At 41.1% G+C, this 13,162-nt stretch overlaps 1 protein-coding gene across 1 annotated transcript; it reads left to right on the top strand.

Moving 5' to 3' along the window:
• The first annotated feature begins 6,712 nt into the window (after positions 1–6,712).
• On the top strand, positions 6,713–9,087 carry LOC136465210 (uncharacterized). The gene is made up of 3 exons (XM_066464041.1): positions 6,713–7,451; positions 7,674–7,872; positions 8,247–9,087. Exons 1-3 carry the CDS (start codon positions 6,713–6,715, stop codon positions 9,085–9,087), a joined length of 1,779 nt encoding a protein of 592 aa, XP_066320138.1.
• Positions 9,088–13,162: the final 4,075 nt, after the last annotated feature.

The raw sequence follows: 13,162 nt of genomic DNA, 5'->3' as shown, positions 1-13,162 counted from the left end.
TTGTATTACCCTCGATTTCTTAGTGGAAACCTCGAATGACCTTTGTGGTTGCTTTGAGAGAGGCAAGGAGGTGAAAGAGACTCTGACCTTTGTGGTCACCTCAACAATGAGGACGTAGGAGCTCCTTTGTGGGGTTGACAAACCTCAAGATAAATCCTTGTGTCCCGCGTGCTTGTTGTTGTTGAGACTTGTGCTATCACTTTTGTTTTTGTTTGTCTCTTTCTCTTCCAAACTTTATTTTAGGGTTTGGACTTGATCTACGATTTGGAGGCATTTTGGCATCAAGGCAGTGACCCAACATCTTCACCAAACCACTAGGAAGTGGGATTGTAAGACTATTTATCCCTAAGTTAAATTTGGCACTGCTTTTGTAGTTCACGTAGGCGTCGGGACTTTGGACAGTTTGTGCCAGAACTTCTGACGAAGTCAGGAGTTCTGACCCAAACTGTCAGGACTTCCGATATTGACTGACAAATTTGAACTTAGCATTTGCAGTTGGCCTGGGCATTTTTTAACCGCAAACCATAAACCAAACCGCACCGAACCGAACCAAACTGTCAGTTTTTTTGGTTTTCGGTTTGCGGTTCGGTTTCTAGTTTTGCACTGTTCGGTGTTTGGCTTCGACTTCGGTTTTATACTCAAACCAAACTGATTAACCGAACAAACCGATGTACATCTCCATGGCCAGAAAGCAGAGCGCACATACACATGCTCCGTTGCTCCCTAGACCCTTGCCCACCATGGCCCATCAGAGCATCAAGCCATCCTGGTGAATTCGGAATCCCCAACCCCCCATCCGGCCATCCTGAGTAGAGGCAGTTAGGCAGAGGTGACTAGGATAGTGCCCAGCATGGTGGCGGCACCGGTGGCACAGCAGAGCATGGCGACGGCTGACTGGAGCAGGTCACGGTGACGAGCAGGGAGCCCGAAGGTGCTCGCAGTCGTAGGGAGGAGGCGGCCGGCATGAGCACCACCCTCGTGAAGTTCTTCGACCAAGACAATGGCGGCACGGACCGAGCAGTCCTCCAATGTAAGTTTAGATTGATCTTCAGTTCTTCACTTCTTCTAGTCTTCTCCTGTTCTCCTTGCTATTCTTTAGTTCTGATTTGGAATATTTCATTTCTAGATGGGGGACACAGATGAAACTATTGCTTGTGAGATTAATCAGACTCAAGAAACTGAAACTAGAGTGTCAGTGACTGGAGTGGTAGATGTAGACAAGGAGCAGCAGCAAACCAAGGATGGAGAGAAAGCGGATGAAGAATCCAAGAAAAGAAAACCCATGGCTCTAAGATCTGATGTATGGGATAGTTTCAGCAAGGTCAAACTCGATAATGGGGAAGAGAGAGCCAAGTGCAAGTGGTGTACCAAGCTCTTTCATTGTGGCTCAAGAACAAATGGTACGTCATCCTTGAAAGCTCATCTGAAGATTTGCAAAAGGAATCCTAACAAACCAGTAGTTGATAATCAAGGAACTTTGCAACTGACACCATGTGCTGGCACTAGTAGTATTGGTACTGTAACCACTTGGAAATTTGATCTGGTTGAACTTAGAAAGAGTTTGGCTGAGATGATAATTGAAGATGAACAACCATTTGTCTTATCTGAACATTCTAGTCTTAGGAAATTTATGGCAAAAGCATGTCCACGATTTATTCTGCCATCTAGAAGAACAATCACTAGAGCTTGTGTTAAAGTATATGAAGATGAGAAAGAAAAGCTTAAGAAATTTTTTGAGGACAATTGTGAAAGAGTTTGCCTCATAACTGACACATGGACTGCTAAGAATAGCCAAAACTACATGTGTGTTACAACCCATTTTATTGACAATGACTGGAACCTATGGAAGAAAATTATTGGTTTTTTCTTGGTTAAGGGCCATAGAGGGGAGGACATTGGAAAATCATTAGAGAATTGCTTGGCTGAGTGGGGCATTGACAAGGTTTTTACAATAACAGTAGACAATGCTAGTGCAAACAATAATGCAATTAAGTATATGAGGCAGGTCTTGAATGAGTCAAAAGGTTGTTTTGCTGAAGGAGAGTACCTGCATATGCGATGTGCTGCTCATATTATCAACCTAATAGTAGGTGATGGCTTGAAGGAAATTGATAAATCAATTCAGCATGTCCGTGTTGTTGTTAAGTTTATCAAGTGTGGAACATCTAGGTTGGTAAAATTTAAGAAATGTGCTGAGTTAGCCAAGGTACATAGCAAAGCATTTCTAACCTTAGATATTTGCACTAGATGGAACTCAACCTACCTTATGTTAAATGCTGCACAGAAATACCAAAAAGCATTTGAAAGATATAGTGATGAAGACCCATACTATAGATTAGAATTAGAAGGAGAGAATGGTCCAGGGGTACCAACAAAAGCAGATTGGGACAAGGCTAGGAAGATGGCTGATTTTCTTGAACACTTTTATGACCTCACTCTCTGTGTTTCTGTACAAAGTCGTCCAACATCTCACACTTATTTTCATGAGATTGCTGATGTATTACTTCTGCTGAGAGAATGGTGTCATAGTGAAGACAACCTGAGCAAGGAAATGGGTACAAGAATGGTAGTGAAGTACTACAAGTACTCGGGAGAGAAGTATGGTGAGAGGTAGGGGGACAGAGAGAAGAGTGGAGAGAAAGATAAGGGGGATCAGCTGCTCAACTTTACTGTTTTCTTCTATGTTGCTATTGATCCTAGATACAAACTATCAAATTGCATCAAAATGGGAATTAAGGTAATGTTTGGGGATACAATAGGAGAAAAAGTGTGGGAAATAGTGAACACTTATTTTCATGCTTTGTTTGAAGAGTACAAGGAAATGTATGCCCCAAAAGATAAGGCACCACAACCTACTGAATCTAAATCTACAGCTGAAACCAGCAAAAGAGTGAGTAGGTGGATGTCGGTAATTACTCAGCAGATTAACAGTGAGGGTGGAACTATCAAATCTGAGGTAGACAAGTATCTATCTGAAGATAATGAGCCAGACACAGGATTTGATATTCTAAAGTGGTGGAAGGCCAATTCAACAAGATTCCCAATATTATCTCGTTTAGCCCATGATCTGTTGGCAATTCCTATCACCTCAGTTGCCTCTGAATTAGCCTTCAGTGCTGGTGGCAGAACTCTTGATGACTTTAGGACCTCACTAACCCCAAGAATGGTTGAGCGCCTTGTTTGTGCAAATGATTGGATTCATGGAGGAAACTATGTTAGTGTTGAAGAGGACACCGAACAAATGGCTTTGCTTGAGGAAGGTAACATAGTAAATTATTAATTGCTTCTAATGTGCTTCATGATTCATACACTGTACTAACTGAGATCATCTATTATTTTAGAACTTGGTGGCCTGTCCATTTCCAAGGAAGATACTCCAGCTACTGAGTCATGATCACTTGGTGTATGCATGCTGCTGCTGCTGGGTGTTTAATATTTCTCTATTTGAATAATGAAGAACTCTTGAATCTATGTAATTGTGTACTGTTGTCTTAAGGCTTGTTGATTTGTGTACTGTGAGATGTCGACACTACTTTGTGTAATTCTGTGCTGCTGGTTGTTGCTTTGCTTGACAGCTTAAGACTTGATATATCATATGTGCTGTAATCTGTTGTTGCTTGTGTTCATTTTCTGTAATTCGGCATTGCTGTCGCTGCTGGCAGAATGTCTCGGTTAATTCGGTTAAAACCACATTAAAAAAACCGAAACCAAATTCTGCGGTTTTCAGTTTTCTGCAGAACCGAACGGGTGATGTAGGCTGGAAACCAAAGTTTTTTATAACCGAATAAACCGAACCAAATTAACGGTTAAAACCGAACGTCCAGGCTAAATTTGTAGTTAATTTTTAGATATGCCTATTCACCTCCCCTCTCTAGGCATTGTTAGATCCTTTCACAAAGACTAACTAAAGAGCCACACCAACCACTAGACCCGACACAAGCTTGCTCTCAAAACTAATTACACTAAAGAGCGAAAAAATACTAGAAATGTAAATACAAGAGAGGGGATGTGATGATTATATCGCCATGTCAGCGACAGAGCCAATCACAATATGATGGAGCCAAACAATCACAACCAATCAAGAAATCATCGAAACAAGATGACACAAGATTTTTTACCGAGGTTCACTTGCTTGTCGGCAAGCTAGTCCTCGTTGTGGCGATTCACTCACTTGGAGGCTCACGCGCTAATTGGCATCACACTCTAAACCCTCAATAGAGTGCCACACAACCAACACAAGATGAGGATCACACAAGCTATGAGCAATCCACTAGAGTACCTTTTGGCTCTTCATCGGGGAAAGGTCAAGAACCCCTCACAATCACCATGATCGGAGCCAGAGACAAGCACCTTCCTCCGCTCGACGATCCTCGCTGCTCCAAGCCATCTAGGTGGTGGCAACCACCAAGAGTAACAAGCGAATCCCACAGCTAAACATGAACACCTAGTGCCTCTAGATGCAATCAAGCAAGCAATGCACTTGGATTCACTCCCAATCTCACAAAGATGATGAATCGATGATGGAGATGAGTGGGAGAGCTTTGGCTCAGCTCACAAGGTTGTTATGTCAATGCAAATAGCCAAGAGAGTGAGCTTGAGCCGGCCATGGGGCTTAAATAGAGCCCCTAACCAAATAGAGTCATTGGGCTCACACTGCTCTGCCTCCATGGGGCGATCGGACGCATAGGTCTGGTTGACCAGACATAGGACCCCAGCATCCGGTCCATGGATCTACGCCACATGTTCCTTCATTTGATTCTCCACCGCGTGATCCCAACGGTTAGATTCACCCGCGCCAGCACTCAAGTGATGACCGGACGCATAGGAGACGGGACCGGACATGCCGATGCCAGCCCTGCTCGTGCGCGCGCCCATGCCATCACCCAACGACCGGACGCGCCGCTCCCCACTATAACCTAGCATCAGATCATTTCCAGTAAGCATCCAGAGGTGATTTTTTGTGACCGGATGCGTTTGCTTAGGTGTGACCGGACCTAGGCCAGAGTTTGGTCCTTCTTCTCCTCTACGCGCCAACGCTTCACGACTAACGTCAGCGTACGTCACCTTCTAACCGGACGCAGGCCTTGCGCGTCCGGTCACATTCACTATTTAGTGTCCGATCAAAAGACCAAGGGTGGCCTTCACTGCACATCACTGACTGGACGCGACTGCTGAGTCCGGTCACTGCTAGAGCACCATCCGGTCACCTCAAGATAGCCCCTTCTCAACTCCAACCTCGCCACCCTTGATCATATGTGCTAACCACCAAGTGTATCACCTTGTGCATGTGTGTTAGCATATTGTCAAAAACATTTTCAAGGGTGTTAGCACTCACTAGAATCTAAATGCATATGCAATGAGTTAGAACATCTAGTGGCACTTTGATAACTGCATTTTGATACGAGTTTCACCCCTCTTAATAGTACGGCTATTGATCCTAAATGTGTTCACACTCGCTAAGTGTCTCGATCACCAAACTAAAAAAGCTCCTATCAAGTTTTACCTTTGCCTTGAGCTTTTTATTTTTCACTTTTTCCTTTTCCAAGTCCAAGCACTTGATCATCATGGTCACCACACCATTATCATGATCTTCACCATTGCTCCATCACTTAGAATAGTGCTACTTATCTCATGATCACTTTGATAAACTAGGTTAGCACTTAGAGTTTCATCAATTCACCAAAACCAAATTAGAGCTTTCAGTTTGACATGTTGATGCCTAGGTATGTCCTCGTCATTGACAAAGTCCTTGATGTTGTCTTTGTGGACACAGGTGGGAGGCTCCAGGCTCCTAAACAAGATTACCATGGGGGGACCTCTTTGTAGCCCTAGACTAGTCCACATGTCCCTCCCTCCCGGCCACCTCCGTGGCCAGGGGCGGAGCTACAGGGTGGTCCCTATGGGCCATGGACCAACCTGCGCTCGGCCCAACCGAAGCCCATCCATGTAGGCTATACTAGAGAATTGATCATGTACACGCTTGGCTGGCCTTCTGGAATTGCAACTCGCGAGAGACCGATGGTTCACGTTATCACGTATTCTCCTCCGTACGGCGCGGGTGCGGCCATCGAGATCAGATCAAGCACAGGGAGCGGCGACTCCACGAGGACCTCGAGTCCACGATGGCAATTTAGCAAACGCTAAGCCATGACTCCGTGAGCAGCAACGAGCCGTGACTCCGTGAGCAGCAACGACAGCAAACGCTAAGCCATGACTTCACGAGCAGCAACCAGTAGGCAGCAGCCATTAGGATCAGGTATGTACGTACATCAAAAACCTAAGATGAAGACTCAATTGCTATTTGCTAAGCCAAATCTCTACTGTGTACTCACGTTTCTCCTTTTTCTTTCAGCTTCTTTTTCTTTCAGCTAGGATCGGAGATTCGAAGGATCCACATTTCTGCAATTGGCAAGCCAGGAATAGCAAAAGTGCACAGGGTATGGGTATATAAAACTGATTTAATTTTAATTATATGTTTTTACGGTATTGGATTATTGGTTTGGTAAATTGAAATGTCATATGATTCTCATGCAGATTTGTTAAAAATGAAGAGGAGTGGTGATATTGCCTCTCTTTTCCAGAAATATGAATCAAAGAAGAAGGCTTATTCTCAATCTCCTATGGTTGCAGCTGTTCCAGAAGAGCAAATGGAAGAACAAAAGATGGACAAGATCAAGATAGAGTGATTGAAGAAAATGTAACTCCAACTCCAATGTCTGAACAAGAAGATGGTCCAGATCAAGATAGAGTGATTGAAGAAAATATAACTCCAACTCCAATGCCTCCAAATCCACCTCTAGTTGCCCAAAAAGAACCTATTTATGATATCAGTCGGCTTCCACTTGATCCGGGGGAAAGACAACCCATTGCAAATTATCCAGTCAATGATCAAGATGCAGTTCGACGATCATATATTATTAAAGGTCCATTCCAACCTTATGCACATCAATTTGAAAGTAGAAAAATTGGAAATAGGGATCGACAATTCAATCCTATGTGGTTTTATAAATATCCATGGATTGAATACAGTGTCAAGAAGGAAGCAACATTTTGCTTTGTGTGCTACTTGTTTGGAAAGGAGAAAAGTAAGAAATCTGCATTTGTTGAAGGTGGTTGGAGAAATTGGAATAGAAATGATGCACTTGATTTACATGTGGGAGGTGTAACAAGTGCTCACAACGCAGCTCAAGAAAGATATAACTTATTTATGACTCCCCATGGAGCAATTGATGATAAAATTGTGAAGGTGGATAATGAGGAGCGCCGTCTCTACAAGATTAGGTTGACTTATTCACTTAGATGTTTGAGATTTCTTTTGCAGCAAGGATTAGCATTCCGTGGGCATGATGAAAGTGAAGAGTCTAGCAATAGAGGGAACTTCATTGAGCTTTTGAAGTGGCTTGCAGCAAATAATGAAGAGGTCAACAAGTTTGTTTTGAAGAATGCTCCAGGTAATTGCACATTAACTAGCCTAGACATACAAAAAGAAATTATTCAATGTTGTGCAATGGAGACTAGAGATCAAATCATTAAGGAAATTGGGGATGATCACTATACAATTTTAGCTGATGAGTCTAGTGATGTCTCTCATAAAGAACAACTAGCCCTTTGCTTGCGTTATGTTGATAAATCAGGAAGGCCATGTGAGCGGTTTCTTGGAATTATTCATGTAGATGATACTACTTCTTCATCACTTAAGGAAGCAATTCAATCTTTACTAGTTAGTCATGGTTTGACTATAACTCAAATCCGTGGTCAAGGCTATGATGGGGCTAGTAACATAAAAGGAGAGATTAAAGGGCTGAAAACCTTGATTATGAAAGAATCACCATCTGCTTATTATGTTCACTGTTTTGCACATCACTCCAATTGGTTCTTGTTGCTGTTGCTAAAGACAATGATGATTGTGTGTGGTTTTTTGATCGAGTATCCCTCTTGCTAAATATTGTTGGTAGCTCTTGTAAGCGTCATGGCATGCTTCGACATCACCAATATGCCAATGTCATGAAAGCACTTGAGTGTGGTATACTAGAATCTAGAAGTGGGTTAAATCAAGAGATGGGGCTGCCTAGACCTGGTGACACTCGGTGGGGCTCTCATTATAAAACTGTAGTCAACATGATTGCTATGTATCCCACAATTCGCGATGTACTCATAGCTCTTGGACGAGATACTTCACAAAGGGGTGAATGGCCAAAAATACATACTATGGTTGGAGTGTTTGAGTCATTTGATTTCATTTTCAGTGCTCATTTGATGCTTGATATTCTTGGACATACAAATGAATTGTCTGAGTGTTTGCAAAGAAAAGACCAAGATATCCTTAATGCAATGTCACTTGTCCGTTTGGCAAAGAGTAAAATGCAGCAAATGAGGTCTGAAGGGTGGGTTTCATTTTTTCAAAGGGTTACAATATTTTGCAACAAATATGGCATTCAAGTTCCTGGAATGGAACATAATTATGTGCCATATGGAAGATCAGCACGTTTTGCTCAGGACCAAACAAATGATGATCACTTTAGAAGAGAAGTATATATTGGAGTCATTGATAAAATTAGTCAAGAGCTTGACAGTCGGTTTGATGAGGTAAATATGGAGTTGCTTACTTGTATGGCTACTTTGAATCCAGCAGATTCCTTCGCTTCTTTTGATGCAAACAAGGTACATAGACTTGCTAAATTTTACCCTAATAATTTTTCAATCTCTGACTTGCTAAGACTCGATCTGCAACTTGAAACTTTTATTGATGACATGAGGAAAGATGAAATGTTCAAAGGCCTAAACAATCTTGTTGACCTCTCAGTAAAACTTGTTGAAGCAAAGAGGGATAAAGTTTATCATTGGGTCTATTTACTTATCAAATTGGTATTGCTTCTACCGGTGGCTACTGCAAGTGTTGAAAGAATATTTTCTGCAATGACCTTTATCAAGAATAAGTTAAGAAATAAGATGGGTGATAGCCTTCTCGATGATTGTCTAGTGACTTTTATTGAGCGGGATATGTTCTTACAATTGAGTGAAGAAGAGATCATTAACACTTTCATGGCTATTAGAAGGCGAAGGCCTGACAAGAAGAAGAAGAAGTAGTGACATATTCTTCTTCAACTATTATAGGTATGTAATATTTCGATCAATTCTACGTTAAGAAAGCTATACTCATCTATTTTATGAACTCTATATGTCCTTTTTCCCTTAATTGTATTTTGTAATTCATATACTTGTGTACTGATAAGTTAAATTTATAGCGGTTAAAAAAATTTAGACAATGGACCACCGTAGCTACAAATCTTAGCTACGCCACTGTCCGTGGCCTCTGCCTCCATAAGACCAAAAAGCGTGAGAATCGCCAAGGCCTCCGCCTCAAGTTCCTCGCTATCTCATGTGCCACCCTACGGCCATGGCCCACCGTGGGTTGATAAAGACAAGTTGGATCGATGAGGAGGAGACTAGATCGAGCTCTGAATTGTTGCCTAGGATGAAAGTTCACCGCAATGTAATTGTCTTATCCTGAGTTATCGCCTTCTGCTCTAAATCTAATCATGTGACACCCTCTCCACCTCAACCATAGGAAATAGGGCAATCAATGGACTGGCAGGCAGAAAAAAAGGGGTGGCCAGTGAGCTAGGTGTGATTTGGACGGGAAGAGAGGGGGAGAGAGAGAGAGACAACATGAGGGAGGGAGAGGCCAGGCAAGTGGACCCCACTACCACGTGCCTGCCCGTTAGCAAGCTTCACATATGCAACCGATGGTTTAAATGAAAAAACTAGCTTAGCTAAAACATTTTGGTGCACAAATTAGGACTACTCACAATTTTGCTTAAAAAATTTAAATTTGTTATTGCAATATGCCTCAAAATTCCTGAATATATGATTGGCAGGAAATATCGATGGTCATCAAACATTTTCCCCAAAGGCTCTATATGATCTTTTTCTTAGAATACAATTCTTGTCCTATTTTTTCTTTATTCCACAGAATTTGCTAATTAGAACCAGGATGGAGCCTCTCAGCTGCTCATTGTTGAGAGAATTCTGAGCGCTTGTGCAAAAGACCTATGTTTGAATATACTCCCTCTCTCAGGATAAAATATATAGAGTTAAATGCATCGTAGGTTCATTAACTTTTGGTGGTGTGTCATCTAGGTCCATCAACTTTCAAACTGCATTTTTTGATCTATTAACTTTTGGTGGTGCATCATCCAGGTCCATTAACTTTTGGTGGTGTGTCATCCAGGTCCATCAACTTTTAAATTAAATTTTTTGGTCTCTAAACTTTTTAACTGGTTCACCGTAGGTCCATACCCCTTCGTTTAGCGAATAGATCTGACATGGCACACCAAAAAAATAGCCACCATGGAGTACAGGACGAGATCACCATCTGGAAATAATCTTCAATACAAAGAACCTGGTGGGATCACCATCTAGGGTTTCTCGAGTGGTGGCTCGATGGTGAATAAATTTCACAATAAAATCTAGTCTAATCTACCTGGTACAAGACCGAAGGTCATAGGTATAGGCACGCAAGCCACCTGACCCAAACAAAATTTGGACTCCACCAGCCCAACTAAGATCGATTGACCCTGAGTCCCTGATTCGGCTAACATGCATGGCACGTCCAAACGCAGCCACCAATTTGATTCACGTACACAGGTGCACGTAGCACTAAAAGCTAGATGCTTGATAAAAGATCGTGTATCACAACTGGATAGGAAACTAATACATGAAAGTAATAAAATACTATGGCAAGGATGCTAATCACGGTGGGAAAATTCCATTGATAGTCTCCACCTCTTTAGAATTAGTACTGATGTATTTTGTTGGCTTCATTTTCTTCTCCTTTCCACGTAATAATAAGATACCTCTATAAAATATCTTTGATGACAGTTCAGCAGTTGTAAATTTCTCCATGTCCACAATATATTTATCCTTAAAAATAATAGTTCCAAATTTAAGACTAGAGGATATTAACGAATTACCAGCTGCTACATTTGAATTAATGCTAGACAAGTCTCCATGAACATCTTGAGGAGCTATGGACTCATCACCTACTCCATGGTGGCTACTTATTTGGCGTGCCATGTCAGATCTATTCGCTAAACGAAGGGGTATGGATCTACGATAAACCAGTTAAAAAGTTTAGGGACCCAAAATGCAATTTAAAAGTTGATGGGCCTGGATGACACATCACTAAAAGTTAATAGACCCAAAAATACAGTTTGAAAGTTGATGGACTTGGATGACACACCACCAAAAGTCAATGGACCAAAAAATATTGTTTAAAAGTTAATGGACCTAGATGACACACCGCCAAAAATTAATGGACCTACGATGCATTTAACTCAAATATATAATTCTAGCACAGTACCAAACAAACCATCTTGAAAGTATGAATGCCTATGATATCAAAAGGTATCATTAGCTTCCTCATGAAATATATTTTCACAGTATATCTGTTTGATGTCATAAATATTGTCACTTCTTCCTTTCTATAAACTTATTCAACTTTAGTTAGTTTAACCGATGATAGAACTAGAATTTCGTTCTTTTCGGGGCTAAGGAGCAGAATGTAAAAGTGCATAAGCAAAATTATCAGCTGCTCAAGTACTAAAAAAAGTAGATTTGAAAGTTAAAAAAAAAGTAGATTTGGTGAAAACAAATGCCTAATTTTTTTAATTTTTATCTTTTATTAGCATTTGGTGGTGGCTTATAGTGACATGTAAGAGGATTGATATATAAGAATAAACTTTTGTTCCTTTTAGTGGCACATAAGAGGATTGCTATATAAGAATAAAATATCTCCGCTTAACACTAGACACCAACACTTGAGTTTATAGATAGATGCATAAATTTGATATACAAGGTCTTGCCGGAGGTGTCAAACTATTTAATTTTAACACAGTAAATCTATTACCATTTCGGTGGTGGCTTCATGAGAGGGTCTGTGCACAAAAGAATGAATTTTTCTCTCTCTTTTCGGTTGCACCTGTTTGGGACTTCGGGTAATCCGAATCCCCGTCCTGCAATTGCAGCTGCATAACCGCTGCAAATCATGAACATATACAGCGTACAAAATTAAGTCTTGTAGAGCAGATGTGCAGATGGTGGTTCGCGTTTTATATCCGGAGTACGATCAAGACCTGCATATATTTTAATTAGGAAAATAGACTAGGAAAAGTCTCGACCTAGTCCCATTGTTATTTAGAGAGATTTTGTGATTAAATTAAACTCCGAATAGATCTTGTGGTTTTCCTCAGAATAAATACTCGGCGAAGACTCAGAGAAGAACCTTGTGGCTTCGAAATTTAATAAAGAATTTAAAGGCTGGTAGGTGTGAACTTCCATGATAAACACGATGATGCATGACCGACTCGGCTAATAATAAGGTTAAATTCAAAGTACCTTTGCTATGCCCTGGCATGCTTAACTAGAAAAAGGAAGGTATCACCTGCAGCGAAAATTATACTAAGACCATGGGAAGACTGTAGTCTTTGCAGTGAATTCATAAGCAAACATGCCAGCCATGATCCGTTTCAGACCACATTCAACGGCTAGGGTCTAGACGTCTAGTAATGCTGTGACAAGAAAAACTTTAACATTTCACTCTTCTTCATCATGTTCAGTTGTTCACCAAAGTCATGATTTCTCCTTGGTCACACGACCAATTCTGAAGGCTTTCGGTGGTATGCATACTATATACTCCATCCATTCCAAAATAGACTTCATTCTCGCTTTCCGAGAATATTTATAATACATAATTAATATCATTAGGTAGATCGTTGAATATACTTTCATAATAAACTTATTTGAAGATATAAATGTTGCATGTATTTTTTATAAATCTAGTTAAAGTTGAGAAAATCGCTGAATATACTTTCATAATAAACTTATTTGAAGATATAAATGTTGCACGTATTTTTTATAAATCTAGTTAAAGTCGAGAAAATTTGACCTGCACGCATCCCATAACGACTTCTATTTCGAGAGGGGAGGGAGTAGGTCACAAAAATGGGCTTGGTTGTCTCATCTTCGCAGGCTGCAAGCCTGCAACTGCGCCAGCCCAACAACTTGTTGGAAACATGCCCAACAGAGTCTGGCCCGCATCTTGCAACTGAGCATACCACACGTGATGTATCCATGTTCCATGGGAGTATGGGACGTTCAGGGT

Source organism: Miscanthus floridulus, chromosome 7 (genome assembly GCF_019320115.1).
Source record: "Miscanthus floridulus cultivar M001 chromosome 7, ASM1932011v1, whole genome shotgun sequence".
Lineage (NCBI taxonomy): Eukaryota > Viridiplantae > Streptophyta > Magnoliopsida > Poales > Poaceae > Miscanthus > Miscanthus floridulus.
Note: the sequence above shows the minus strand (reverse complement) of the source record. Positions and strands in the feature narration are given on the sequence as shown.